The sequence below is a fragment of the Lissotriton helveticus genome, chromosome 11 (assembly GCF_964261635.1).
Source record: "Lissotriton helveticus chromosome 11, aLisHel1.1, whole genome shotgun sequence".
NCBI classification, from domain to species: domain Eukaryota; kingdom Metazoa; phylum Chordata; class Amphibia; order Caudata; family Salamandridae; genus Lissotriton; species Lissotriton helveticus.
Window position 1 is genome coordinate 71,843,629 of NC_136072.1, and position 14,946 is coordinate 71,858,574.

Consider the following 14,946-nt stretch of genomic DNA (forward strand, 5'->3'; position numbering starts at 1 on the left):
CTGGATGTTGATATTGCATTTATGTTCTTCCTCCCATCATATTGTAAAGCGCTCTGATATCCTTCGGGATCTTGTTTGCGCTATATAAAACTTTTAAAATAAATAAATAAAATAAATGACTGGTTGGGCCATGAATGAGAGCTCTGGAGTTAAGACTCAAGGCAATGCGGGTTTCTCACAGTGCCTATCAGTGGGGCAAAAAGATCATAACAACAATGTGAAAATGTACTTACCTAGGTTTCCTCCTCCGTCTTTTCTTCTTCCTTCTTGAAGCAATGGAACCTCACGGAGCCTCAGCCAACCCCTTTCTCCAAATCCCGATGCTGCTCTCATGCTGCAGATGAGCAGCATGAGAGCTGCACCAGGATTGGTTGGGGCGGGCTGCCTTGACGCTCCAACAGGCATAGGGGGCCTGTGCCTGCTCTCCACCCAGCTGTCTGAGACAGCTAGGTGGAGAGGTTTACACTGCGCATGTCAGGCTGACCATCGCAAGGCAGCCGGCCAAAGTGACATAAACTGGGGAGTGAGCACCACTCTCCTGCTGCCAGTCAGCAGCAATGCCCGCCCCCAAACACTGCTCGGGTTGGGAGCAGTGAAAAATAAAATGGTCATTAATTTTTTTGCCTTTTTATTTTTCACCTTTGCGGCACTGGCATCAGGAGGGCGACGCCTCTCCGCCCTAATGGGGGGCCGACACTGAGAACAAATACGGGTGGAGATGAGATGGTAGTGAGACAGGGGAGATGGGAGAGAGGGAGGAAGAGCAAGTAGATGGAGGGACACCTGGAGGGAGGGAGGAGGGGTGGGTGAAGGCAGAGATGAATGGAGGGGCTTTGGACAGAGGTGAAGAGTGATGAAAAAAAGAGAGAGAAGCAAAGAGAGTGGCGAAGAAACAAGGGGGGTGGAGGTGGAGAGGTAAGGGCAGACCTAAAAAGAAGAGGGCAAAAAGTTAAAAGAAACAGTAGGGTAGGAGGGCAAGGAAGACAAGAGATTCGAGGTAGAGGAGGAACGGTACGATGAAAGGAGGGACAGTGGGGGCAGATGAAATGAGGAGGGGGTGGAGGATGAAACTAAAATAGGACAGGAGAGAGCGAAGGAAGTAACATGCAAGACGAGTGTAGAGAAAGTAGGGGAGGGGGTGAAGTGGAAAGAGTCGAAGAGGGCTTAGTACAGGGAGAAACAGCCTGGAATGTACAGATATAAATTATAGTCAATTCTGACTTCTTTAATGCCTGTTTACATAATTCAAAGCAAACTCTGGCAGGGCCTGGGAGGCCTGACGTGCCAATTAAAGTGAAGATGATGAAGGGGGAAAGATATGGAGGAAGAAGAGAAACACGAGGGGGACAGGAGGAGAGGGGAGAGGAAAGAGAGAAAGATGCATGTAGGGATTGAGGGAGAGAGAAAACGAAAGGGAAATGAAACAGAGAGATAGGTGCGCCAGAAAAAAGAACGAAGAGGCGCAAAGAGTAACATAAGGAGATGGGAGAGTGATGAAGTAAAGGGGGAAAGGAGGAGAGGCGATGGGGAGTATGAGAGTGAAAGAATGGGAGCACAGGGTAGGTAGCCATAGAGGGAAAAATACACATTTCAATTAAAAAAAGGTAGAAGAGCAAGAGAAGGGAACTCAGGACAGGGGAGACCTGGAGGCAAATGAGAAAGAAGCAAATAGTAAGGACAATAGATGGTCGTAGACACGAGAGGCCATGTGGGAAATTATCTGGATAGAGCACGGGAAACATCCTTTAGAACGCAACTTTCACAACGCGGCACCATTACCACGCAGGTTTTACAACGCAAGTCGTTACAACGACTTGCGCTAGAGGGCGCTGTAGGATAGGGAATAGTTTAATTTACTATCCAACACCTTCCCTACTATCCACGGGGACTGGAGTTGGAATAGTAAATTAAACTATTCACTATCCAGCGCCCCCCAACGCAAGTCGTCGTAACGACTTGCGTTGTAAAACCTGCGTGGTAACGGTACCCATTGTGAAAGCACGCGTTGTACCGTCATACATCCATAGAGCACGGGTGAATGAAGGACCCTCAGAATGAGAGCAGGGCAGATCCTGGAGAGGGGTGGAGGGCTCTCTGGGCAGAGTGGGAGGTGTTGGAGATAAACCGCGCACTCATTCCTCACCTTCATTTTCGCAGACTCAAGGCATCGTGAAGGACCTGGACAAAGACCTCCTGACTCACCTGGCCAAGGGCTCCGCCTTCATCCAAGTCAGCACCAAAGTGAACCCCCTGGGCGAGATCCGAGGCAGAGTAAGTACCACACATCTACCCGCTGGGGTTGTAAGCTGGGCTTCCCTCATCCCTAGGGACCTCAGAGGCTGACGGACACCAAGACGCACAGCGACATCACACCTTGGCGACTGAGGCCCCAGGCTGTTCATTTAATGTCATTTTTTGCTGTGTTCCAGGAAAGCAGACTATAAGGTGCCCGTAGGGGCAATAACAATGAATGGCAAGTTCTGGTCGCCCACCCAGTTGCCTACTTCGTGCTAATCCACAGATGTTACCCTGTTTCCCCACAAAAGTTTGAAATTTGGAGATTTTATATAGCACGGCTTATCACCCGTGAAGGTATCCAGGCACTGTCCATGGGCACGGGGAGATCAAGTGACTTGTCCAGAATCACAGGATGTTGCGCCAACGCTGAGACTTAAACCCGGAGCCCCAACTCCCGAGTCGGCAGCTCTGGCCCCTGTGCCACATCCTCCCCCTTAAATGGACCTCAATATTAGTCCTTCATAAATTCTGGACTTATAAGCACCTTCGCTGTGGCTGTTCAGTGAATTGACCAATGCCGGGATTGCTTCATGGCTACCTCCTCTGCTAGGAGTGGTCACCTGAGTCTTCACTAGCTCTGGTTGCCATGACTCCGTGCACCCCTCCCCCCACATGTGCTAATGCTTCCTCCCCTCCTAAGCAGCGATTGTTGTTCATGCACTGGTCAACTCAGGCTTGATAAAGGGAATGTTCTGTTGGCCAGATACCAGACACGAAGTACAACATCTTCAAGGGTCCCGGGCTGCAGATGTAGGCTTGATATACGGTCTGTCACACATTCGCTAACTGCATTTCAAAGGAATTTATATCTGCTAGCACCTGGAATTAAAATCACATATAAAGTCTTGGGTTTGACCTCTACATGCCTGAAAGGCAAAACCCCTTTATGCTTGGCCAACTGAGCTGGTCTACATTAGCCAACGCATACATTGTATTCAGCGGACCAGAAATGGCGAGCTGTTCCTAAAGCAGAACAAGATTTTCTATCCACCCTCTGTGCTCAGAGAAGGTCTTTCCCATCCACATTTTACCAGCAGCATCACTTTTAAATTATCACAAGCTTAGGAAAACGTATGAATTTATCTGACCTATCCCGCAACCGATCATCGATTGTGAAATTGTGCTTTTTGTGAAACATTGAGTGGAAATTTGTTTGCAGTTTTCATGCACAAGTTTTAATATAAGGATTGAATTAAACCATTGAGGTATGTGGATATTTTCATCAAAGCGCCCTTGTCGGCGAGCATGATGGCTCCTTACATATTTCACTGTTGGGTCACCATTTCTTGGCCTGCAGCATTTTGAGCCATTTTCTCTCTTCTCCTGGATCGCAACCCCTGAGATGGACAAAGTGCTCCAGACCGGATATTGCTAATGACTTGGACAAGATTCAAAACCACAACATCCCTGCTGGTTCTCAATGTACACGAGCACCTACCTGCCTTTCCCTGCTGGCGTATTCTACTTTTTTACTCGTTAATCGTTTTTAGGCAGAATTTAAAGTTAGGATTTGATTTTTGCAAGAACCTAAAGTAGAAGGCATCTGTAACATCCTCTTCCAACCATGCAGCCATGCCTCTGCCCTGCTGCAGCTCTTAAGATTTTTGCAGACAGGCAACTCCTCCCTTGCAGAACTTCCTCAATCTCACTTGTGAGGACACTCAATGAGTTCAATCCCAAAAAAGAAGTGTCTTGAGCCCCGCTTGTCACTGACCGTCCATCTGAGTAGACGACATTCACTACAATTTTTTGGTGAATGAGTTATTAACCTATTTGGAGAACAGCCATAACAGCGCGGGGATTACCCCGCACTGCCATTACAACGCGGGGATTACAACGAAAGTCGTTACAACGACTTTCGCTGGAGGGCGCTGTTGGATAGGGAATAGTTGAATTTTCTATCCAACACCTTCCCTACTGTCAACGTGGGCTGGAGTTGGAATAGAAAATTAAAGTATTCCACTATCCAGCGCCCTCCAGCGAAAGTCGTTGTAACGACTTTCGTTGTAATCCCCGCGTTGTAATTGCATGTGGGGTAAAAGCCCGCGTTGTATTGACATACAACCAACATATTTAGGACCTCAAAAGGCTGTCCAAAGGCTGCTCTTATCTTTCACGAGCCTTTTTGTAGAACATAATGGGAGAACTCACTCAAAGCAAATGAGATCTATCCCTGCCTCCCTGATTTAATTAATATGGGCATTTGTTTGACCTCACCTGGACCCTAGGGATCAATGTTGGCCTCAGATACTTCCTATGGGAAGATGGAGCTGTGATGTCATAAAGGGTGTTGTGATGTCATTATGGGTGATGTGATGTCATTAAGGGTGTTGTGATGCCATTAAGGGTGTTGTGATGCCATTAAGGGTGTTGTAATGCCATTAAGGGTGTTGAGATGCCATTAAGAGTGTTGTGATCTCATTAAGGGTGTTGTGATGTCATTATGGGTGACCTCAAATTTCCTAGAGTACCTTGTGATTCTAAGTGTAAACTGATGGCCCAAAAGGCTGAGCTGTGTCACCGTCAGGGTTCCTCCATTTTGAATTTCCCTCTCTGAGCACCCATGTTGCCGCCATGTTCTCACCTTCTCGCCTTCTCTTGCAGGTGCACATTCCCAACACCTGCGAGTCCGGCCGCCTGGCTGTGTCTCCCGGGGGCCCCGATTCTGAGTTCGAAGTTCTGGACGAAGGGAAGCAAAGGGACCCCGAGGATCTGAACAAGGACCCCAACTCCTGTTTCTTCGAAGGCCAGACTAGGGCCCATGGATCCAGATGGGCCCCCGAATATGACAGGAAGTGCTCAGTGTGCAGCTGCCAGGTAAGCGCGTGACCTGCTGGGAGACCATCTCAGTCCGGGGCCCCCAATGTATTCAACGGGGCCCTTGTTCTATTGAATGCTGTAACAGACACAGAAATGTATGCAGATAATAGTGTGTTGCTATGCAGCCTTTGTGCCGCATCCTTGCTGCAGAAGGGCATTTAGCCACATGCTCTGCACCACATAATTAACCCCTTCGCTGCGGTGGCAATTCCGCCGCAGCGCTAGGGGGTGGGGCGGCCGCGCGGCGCTCCCATGCTCGTGACGGAACCGCTCCGTCACGTGCCTCGGGTGCGCTGTGCTTATGACGGAGCGGTTCCGTCACGGCCCCGCTCGCTCAATGGAACGTCCAGCGCAGGCGCGGAATCCGCGCCACGCAGGCGCGCCGAGCGGCCCGTGACGGAACCGCTCCGTCATCAGCACAGGGCATCTGTGGCTGGCGACGGAGCGGATCCGTCACCAGCATGGGAGGGGTTAAACGATGTAGCATATGCTGGTGGTGAAATGCAGGGCATGAGAGACCAGAAAGAAGTGTCTGTCAATGCGAGGGTATGGAATTTTAACTGATAATTTTCTCTCTTCCGTCCCTTCCACCATCCCATCTTTCTTTTTCACTGATCCACACCTTTCATTTTCATTTCTTCTCTGTTCCTCCTATTTCATCATTTGCCCCCTTTTTTTCTCCTCTTTAACTTGCTGCTCTTTCACTGTCTCTGCCTCTCTCCTCTATCTCCCTCCCTCTCTCTCTCTCTCTCTCTCTCCCTCTCTCTCTCTCTCTCTCTCTCTCTCTCTCTCTCTCTCTCTGTCTCTGTCTCTCTCTCTCTCTCTCTCTCTACCCCCCTCCCATGCCATCCCTCCCTTGTTCCTCTTACAGAAACGGACTGTGATTTGCGACCCCATCATCTGCCAGCCCCTGAACTGCACCCATGTGGTCCAACCTGAAGGTCGCTGCTGTCCAGTCTGTGAAGGTAAGGGCTCTCTTGCAGGTCAGAGGTCGCGAAAGGGGTACATTCTCAAGAGACTGAACCCAGGTGTCTTCCAGAACAGTGCAGGTTCTCTAGGCTGTGCGATGACCTTCTTTCAAGGACAAATTCTCCTGACTTACGCAGGGATTGTTCTGTTGGATAATTGAATGTTTGGGATCATAGATTAAGGGATTCCAAAGATCGATTGAGAAGTCCATTTGGCCATCTTGCAGTAACTCAAGAGTGCACATCCATTTCCCCTAGCTCTTGGGGTTATTGGTGCCTTGGCTTGTGTCGTCATCTAAGCCTGCATCATAATGTCCATCTTCCGGTCATTGTCTGGAACCCTGATTTAGGTGGTTCTTGTTCACCTGGTTTACTATGTTCTTTTTTATCTGCTCCTTGTAATCCTGGTCTTCGAGTTGCTTTAGGTCAAGGCTGCATCGTGCCTGTTCTTTCTGGGTTCTTGCTTTCCTAGAGAATGGGGGATATAGGACCGCCTCTTATAGGATGCTAATTGTCATAGACCAAGTGGTGCTTGTTCATCTCCCATCACCCTAGTCAATTTCCTCTCATGCTCCACCATGCCACCTTTTGTCTGGGGATTGATATTCCTTTCCTGACAGTCTTCTTCTCTCTCCCCCTCAGAGAAAAAAGAACTGAAGAAAGTGGAGAAACCAACAATGACAAATGAGGGTAAGCACTGTTCAAATTATGTCAATCAATCAATGAGAAGTTTGTAGGTCGGCGAATCCAAATTTTCTTTTCAAAACTACACGTACAAGGTCTGACATGTCTGGACAATATGCAGGAAACGTTTACCGTATTTTTGTTTTGGTCACGTCATTAATTTGCAGTCGGGTACCCTGGTTCTGCACCACTCTACAATCTTCTTCCAATACCATGAGTGTGGTCAGCGCCAGAACCCTTCTCCAAAATTAGGAACCTGGTCAAACCAGTTTCTTTTACTAATCTTAAATTCATGATTATCTACAAACCCCTTTCTCATTCTCACGAGCCTGGTCCACCCTAGATTGCTACTTGAATATCACGTGCCTTGTCATCTCCTGGGTGATGGGTTCAAAAGCACTTCCAGGTGATATCCCACTTTAAGGAATTGTTTTCTCCCTGGTTAAGCAGTGGCCTTTGCCTTATAGCACACAAAGAAGTAAACAATCTAAAGGCATCACACATTTGAGTTTCTTGTGTTAGCTTGTCCTTATGATTGCTTCTATGGCTTTATAACAGCACACTTTAGAAACACTCTTTTAACATTGTTAGAAATAATACTGTATATACTGCTATAATCTTGATAAAGTTGTGATAATGATATTGACAATACTAATGTAATATTATGAATTCTCGTTCAGTAAATGAGTAATATTTCGCCTTCGCTTGCATTTCAGGATGCTACTTTGATGGAGACAAGAGCTGGCGGCCAGCTGGCACCCGCTGGCACCCAGTGGTACCACCTTTTGGACTAATTAAATGTGCCATATGTACTTGCAAGGTAAGAAACGTGTAACAGCCCAAAATTGCCCTATGTGCATATTGATGTCCTGCAAGTAAGTCTAATTATCATTGGGTCTTTCGCCTCTATTGGCCCGTCAGAAAAACGTTAACTTCAATGAGACCCCCTCACGATCCCTAAGACCCTCTAAAAAGTGTACCTAAGAGGTATATAGTTACCCTCGCTTACCCTTCTTCTTAAATCTATATCTGCCAAGCCGTCCGTAGTTCTATTGCCCCAATGCAAATGGCGTCCGCCTGTGGCATCCACCTGACGCATGCAGTGTAGATTCTCCCTGTAGAGTGCTTTCTGCACCTCACTCCCTGTGACTTACTACCCATGGCACACTCTCTGTACACACGCTTCTTGCTGTTGTTCACTCCTTCGTGTAATTATCTATTTGTTTTTCCTTAGGGATCTACCGGTGAAGTCCACTGTGAGAAAGTGCAATGTCCGCGTCTCACCTGTGCCAACCCTGTGCGTGCTGCCCCCTCCGACTGCTGCAAGCAATGTCCAGGTGGGTATCTGCGGGACCAGGGCCGGACTGGGAACTCAAAGTAGCCCTGGCAAAATTGTCAGACCATCCCGGAGGGTGGAAGTATGAATCACTGCTGCTTTTGTTACTGGGGGCCGATATTGCAAACAAAACCGATCCCCAAAGCTCCGAAACCTTCCAGCCTCTCGGGGTAACGCCCGACACCCGCTACCGTCAGTCCGGCCCTGCACAGGACTAATGCACCCAGTGTTCTCCACTCTGCAGAACCTCCTGCTGTTCTAGACTCTAGTCCATTGACAGCTTTACTGAGGATCCTCAAACCTGACCCGCAGTGCCCCCTGTTGGTGTGGTACTAGAATATCATCTGACATAAATATTGTCTGCTAAATATCGTCTACAAAATTATTACCCAATCGAAGATAACATTATAAAATGTACATCCAAAGTTATGGGATTTGCATTCCTTAGTAAGAAAAGCCTTAATGTGACATCCGTTCCATTGCATGTGACAATACTTTTGCAAATTATATTCAGGACATCATATTAATGCCAGAATCTATTTCTGTCTACAATATTCTGACAGACAACCCTCCCTGTTATTGTAGTATTGCAGCCCGACAAGTCTCTACCAGGGCTCCCGATAATAACTCGAAGCAACCCCTGCGATTGCACAGAGTTGCTGAGATGGAGCAATTAAACCTGGCCTGCAGAATCTACAGCTATTCCAATACTAAGGCATACATGCAGCCCTATGAGTGCTCTTTAATTGGGACGTAAATCATTAAGGGACAGATGTACAAAGCTTTTTTTGAGCTCGCAAATGGCCCGATTCACAGAACCGGGCCGCTTGCGACCTTAAAAAAGCATTTTGTAATGTACAAAGGTCCAATTTGCGATTCGGTAACAAATTGGGTTTGCGATTGATTATTAGGAAGCCGTGTGTTTAGGGCGTCCCTTCATAATACCGAATCGCAGTGGTATATGTGAATATTTTGTGAACAAAATGCGGGCGCAAAAGATTACATTTGACCATCTTCAGGTAGGTGGTAACTCATTCGCAAATGGGAAGGGGTCACTAAGTGACTCCTTCACTTTTAAAAGTGTTTGGAAAAACATTTTTTAAGAGCTGGCAGTGGTTCAATGGACTAATGCCTACTCATAAAAAATGAAAAAAAACTTTTCATTTTTCTTTTTGAAACACATCCCATTATCCTTTAAGGAAAACAGGCTGTATTCAGGCCCGGACTGACCGTTGCAGGCACCGGGCAATCCCCCGGTGCGCCGCAAGGGTTGGGACGGTTTTGGGCCCCTAGTGGCCAGTTTTGTTACAGGGCCGTTTATGCAGCAAAGCTGCAAAATCGGCCCTGCAACAAAATCGGCTGAAAACAGGCCCCGGCAAAGAGTTCAGACCTCCCCCCCGAGGGCCGGACGAGCACTTTGCCGGGGCCCGTTTTGGTTCCCAGTCCATTCCTGGCTGTATTTCCCCAAAAAAACAAATTGCTCTATTGAAAAGCAATCACAGACATGGTGGTCTGCTGACCCTAGCAGGGCAACATCCCTGTGATTTGTGCAATTCCCAATGGGTTGCAAACCAGGACCTACTTCATGAATATTAATGAGGTAGGTCTATGTGCGACTAACTGAGTTGCGCAAAATGTGTTAAATATACATTTGGGCATTGCCGTTTGCGATGACTAAATTGTGAATCGCAAACATTTGCTATTTGGTAATCGCCAACGCTTACCGTAGTAAATCTGGCCCCACGTGCTGTGAAGATGCTGTTCATTTACACAGAGCTCTGCCAAATGACCCAATTCTAACTAGCAGCATCCACTGATATTCCAGTACAGATGCATCAGTGCACCAGAATATTGACCGACAACCTCCACTCCAGGTCCTCTCACCTGATCCTGCTCACATGTCGTACGTCGTGCATCAATACTTACCTTACTTTTTTCTCATTCTTCCAGTGGTCGAGAAGAGCCCATTTGAAATGACTGACATGATGCAGTCAGATGGGCCCCGGGCCTGCAAGTTTGGAAGGCACTGGTACCCCAACAACGAAAGCTGGCACCCCACCGTGCCTCCCTTTGGGGAGATGAAGTGTATCACCTGCTGGTGTGTGGTAAGTATCTCGTTGTCGATCAGAGGGTTCCTGTACCGTAGAATTAGGTGAACTTGTGTTGGGAATGGTTCGATCTCTAGCACTCACCCCCATAGTTTCACTGTTGTAATGGGGTATTTTGACATTGAAATTCTTGTTCACTCCAAACTGTCCCTTTAAATTTATTGGACAAAAATATAACTTCGAGACGCGCAGGGAGAAACGGTGAATTGCGGCCAGGTTTGGTGCCTCAATGGACTGTCCTGTCCCGGGCTCCTCTCCAGGGATCTGTGTATGACTTTATGGTCACCCGTTGAAATCCCAGCAGGGCACTCAGCATTTCATCCTAATGAGGTCAATAAAATGAGTACCATTGAGTTGGGTAGAAATAAAAAAAAATGTATTCAGTCCCAAGATGCCCTAAGGGGTGAACATGCGCTTTATGTTTGTTATTCGACTAAAGATCAAGGTAAACTAATATCCGGAGCCTCCAAACAAAAATCAATAAATTCAGATAAAGAGTCATTAGGAAGGTTACTTTTGAAATACCTCATAAATGTTGGTGTATTAATGCACTATTTTTGCTCATCTCACCTTGTCCCCGTTTTCTCCCCCTCTATCGCCCGCTATCGCCTTTTCTTCCCTTATTCTTCTCTTTGTGCTTTCCTTCTCTACCTCTCTTCCCCACTCTCTTCCTCCCTGTAGAATGGAGTGCCTCAGTGCAAACGCCAGGAGTGCACTGCAGCGTCCTGCAGTAGCAACAAGCGCGAGAACAGGTGCTGCTCCAAGTGCAGAGGTCAGTATGTTCATGGCAGTCCGTGATGTGTACCTTACATTTGTGCAGTGCACTGTCTTCGTCTATGTGTTTGTATATCTGAATCTAGGTTTGGTGGCAAGTCTATCTATCTATCTATCTATCTATCTATCTATCTATCTATCTATCTATCTATCTATCTATTTATCTATCTATCTATCTATTTGTCTATAAGTCTATCTATCTATCTATCTATCTGTCTGTCTGTCTGTGTCTGTCGTTCTATCGATCGCTCTCTTTCTCTTTCTCTCTCTCTCGATATATACATATATATATATATATGTGTACATATTTACATGCCTTCAGCCTTACAACATTTGCATTCCTTACAATAGGAAAAACCTTAATGCCATGTCCATTTCATGTCATGCCCATTCCATGTCATGCCAGTTCCTTGTTGTCTACTCCATTGCATGCTCATTTCAAGTCATGCCCATTTCTTGTTGTCCATTCCATGTAATGCCCATTTCTTGTTGTCCATTCCATGTCATGCCCATTTTTTGTTGTCCATTCCAAGTCATGCCCATTTCTTGTTGTCCATTCCATGTAATGCCCATTTTTTGTTGTCCATTCCATGTCATGCTCATTTCTTGTTGTCTATTCGATGTCATGTCCATTCCATGACATTAAACTTCACAGACTTATAGTACACACCTGATCTCAGTAACATAGACAGCAGATGCTTTGTGGTTTGAGTTGTGAATCCCTAGGTCCTTGTTCATATGTGGCATGAGATTTGTAACTCTTTTTTTTACACTTCGCTTCAGATGTTGTGTTTGGCATCTCACCTGCTCCGGATAGTGATAGTGTATTTCATGAGTCATTTGAGACGTGTGTCATTAACATTATGCTTTAATGCTGCTTCATATGTCTCTTACTATCGCGAGTTTTCAATTGTGGCTTAATATGAGTAATATGTTTTTTACCAACGCACCTTGTTGTCTACTTCCTACAGAAAGCTCATTGGATGACGAAGGTGATAAAGCCAGAGATGATGTGCGTAGACCCACCTGGAGCTCTTAGAGATGAAAGTTGTCGGAGAATGAGGATTGCTGCAAACAAGGGAGTCGACGAAAGAATGAAAATCGGAAGCAAACACAACATTTGTTGCTTCTAAACCTGAGCCTGGAAACATATTGACGAGACACTGGACTCCTGAAACTTCCCACATGAGGGAAACTGTGATGCAACACTGGACTCATGCGAGCACCCACCCCACGTGAGAAAGAGGTGGATGATGTGACACTAGCTTCCTTTGAACCCTCTTGAATGGATGAGGGAAGGAAGTGTGACGAGATTCTACACTCATTCTAACCCTTTCTGATTGGAGGAGGACATAGGTGACAAGACACTGGATTCATATAAAGCTCCTCTGATTGGAGGATGAGATATTTCAAGATGATGAACTCCCTCTGAATTGAGAGAGTGAGGTGCTACAGAGTACTTTATCTTGTCTGAAGGAAAAGAGGTGCCCGGACAAAATGTTGGACTTCCGCAGAATGGAAGATGGGCGATGTGGTTGTGTTTGTGGGCCTCAGCTCTGCACCAAGACTTGCCAAAGAAGTACTAGTAGTTTATGAGATGTTCTTCTTTTGGACTGAATCAAGATGCATTAGGGGTTCATTGTTACATTTTATCCCTGCTTCAACCTAGGGGCAAGTACTTGCTCCCTGATGCAGCCTTATTGTGAGCCTCAACTTCTGTGTGTAGGCTACTATCCCTCTGAACTTGCGTCAAAAGGCCTCATCGTGCTTAGGAAGAGACAACTAGTGCTTTGAATGATAATTTCATACACGGATACCCTCACCCACCTCAGCATGGGCTATTTATGCCTATGATTGGACCAGTGTATGCTGAAGTAGGGATGCACAGCCATGTTAAACGGCAGCCATAAGCAACAGTCACCGGCCTTCTACGTTCAGGCTCAAGGAGCGATATCATTCTTACCAAGGGTGTTGTACATCTACACAGTGATGTCTCTCTGTCTCCCAAGGTATCGGCAATTGCCCCCCACTCCACCGAGGCAGCTTTTGGTCTTCGTCATAGCACACAGTTGCAACTGAAAGGTTTAGTTTAGAGGGCCCATCTCAGCAAAGAACTGCAAAAGGGCATGTTACATCATGGGTATCGACTTGCTTGCATTCTCAGACTCTGTTGCCCGCGGTTTGTCACCCACTTGAACACAAGCGCACATATACGCTGATACATCGCTGCCTGTACACAAAGAGGCCCATTCACACACCGCCTGTACCACTTAGACTTTTTCTCCTGTAGCACTGGGGAAAGCTTTAACACAGTGGCCAAGGATGAAGGAAAAGCATGATACGCCTAGTATACATGCGATGAGACATAAGCAGATGTATATAGAATTGTATAGGGACGCTGTCCATAAAGCAAGGAACCCTGATGCATCTTCACCAACCAACGCATAAAGAGGCACGTTTGTAATGCCATTCACATCAAACAAAGGGATGTAGGCTGGATCCTACCTCAAAAATCCTTTAAAAACTCAATTATGGACCATATTTTATACTGAGAAAGGCAAAAAATTTGGTGAGGCTGTGTGGACCAATCCCAACAAATGTCTTAAGGCCACCTTGTAAATATTGTAAATTGTTGTTTTTATTTTTTTATTTTTGTCTTGTTTATTTATCACGTCTGCGTGCTTGGGAAAAACCTTGGCCTGCAAAGATTCTGTCTCTGAGGTGAGGAAGGCGCCTTCACGTCTGCAAAGTTGGACTCACAAAGCTCTGAGACTGTTGCTCTAATGTAAATGTCCCATCAGTGATGGATGTTAACACACATGTAAAGGGCTCATCAGTTCATGATGACTGTGCACATTGATACGTCCCATGAGTGATAGGGTAATATCCGACATACATGTAAAAAGCTGTTTTTGGGAAGTGATTGCCTATTGGATTCCACCAGGCATGGGCAGTCCACCACATGAACATATTCCAAGACGAAGAGTGGTCAGCGAGATATGGATTTCACCAGGAATAGACAATCCCCTACATATGCAGATCCCAACTGTAAGGCTTGAACAGAAACACATGAATTCTTCACCAGTGACAGACAAACCTGCCCATGCACATTTTGCACAAGTAAGGAGTCCCGAAAAAAGTGAAGTCTCCAGCATTGATGGTCAATCCCCTCCATGCGGGAATTCTAAAAGTGTTCGGGATGGTTGGGGGCTTATATGACCCCACCAGTGATGGACAGACCATCGTCTGTAGAGAGTACATCAACAAGTGGTGATTACACATGAAGAAACTCCATAAGTGAGGGACCATCCCCTCCTATTAGACACCCCACCGGTGATGGTCTGATACACATCCATAAAGTGCTCTCTCACACATATGATACCTCCAGTTACTTGGGGTAGGATCTCACACGAAGAAGTCAATTTTCCATTATGCAAGAACTTGATCCCTAAGAGTAGGGATTCCTTCAGCGAGAGACTTCCCCAATGACTTCTTTTGGAGATAGGCTGCCTCCAACCCATCAGTAGATTGTCCCTGCTACAATGAATGGACGATCGCGTGTGTGCATAGACTTATCAATGAGACGAGCGGGTGCTTCTGTCTGTAAAGATGTTGCTACTGTTTATTATGTATTTATTAAATGTGAAATAAAACAGAATGAAATGCTAGTGAGTGTCAATGTCATCACTTCGAAAGAGGCGGGCCGCGGAGGTCTCCTCTGCAAGGATTTATCAGCCACCAGAGTTTTTAACTCAAACCTAGTCTTGTTGTATATCAGCGGTTCCCAAACTGTGCGCCGCGGCGCCCTGGTGCGCCGCTATGAGTTGCCAGGGGCGCCGCGCACGATGTAGGAAAATAGCGTCTGGCCATGTGCTGAACAAGACGCTCTACCAGGGCCTGAATGTAGTGAGCAATTGAATGTTATTCCAGCCGCAGCGCAACATAACGGGGAGTAAGA

The 14,946-nt window shown here is 46.5% G+C and overlaps 1 protein-coding gene across 1 annotated transcript in view; it reads left to right on the forward strand.

Annotated features, from left to right (window-relative positions):
* CHRD (chordin) overlaps window positions 1–14,656 on the forward strand; it is a 58,183-nt gene extending 43,527 nt beyond the window's left edge. Inside the window, exons 15-23 of the mRNA XM_078665778.1 lie at window positions 2,158–2,271; window positions 4,903–5,115; window positions 5,990–6,083; window positions 6,729–6,776; window positions 7,487–7,590; window positions 8,005–8,107; window positions 10,057–10,211; window positions 10,896–10,986; window positions 11,960–14,656. Coding sequence (XP_078521904.1) covers window positions 2,158–2,271; window positions 4,903–5,115; window positions 5,990–6,083; window positions 6,729–6,776; window positions 7,487–7,590; window positions 8,005–8,107; window positions 10,057–10,211; window positions 10,896–10,986; window positions 11,960–12,027 — 990 coding nt within the window. The 3' untranslated portion in view covers window positions 12,028–14,656. The remainder of the gene's footprint in view (window positions 1–2,157; window positions 2,272–4,902; window positions 5,116–5,989; window positions 6,084–6,728; window positions 6,777–7,486; window positions 7,591–8,004; window positions 8,108–10,056; window positions 10,212–10,895; window positions 10,987–11,959) is intronic.
* The last annotated feature ends 290 nt before the right edge of the window (window positions 14,657–14,946 follow it).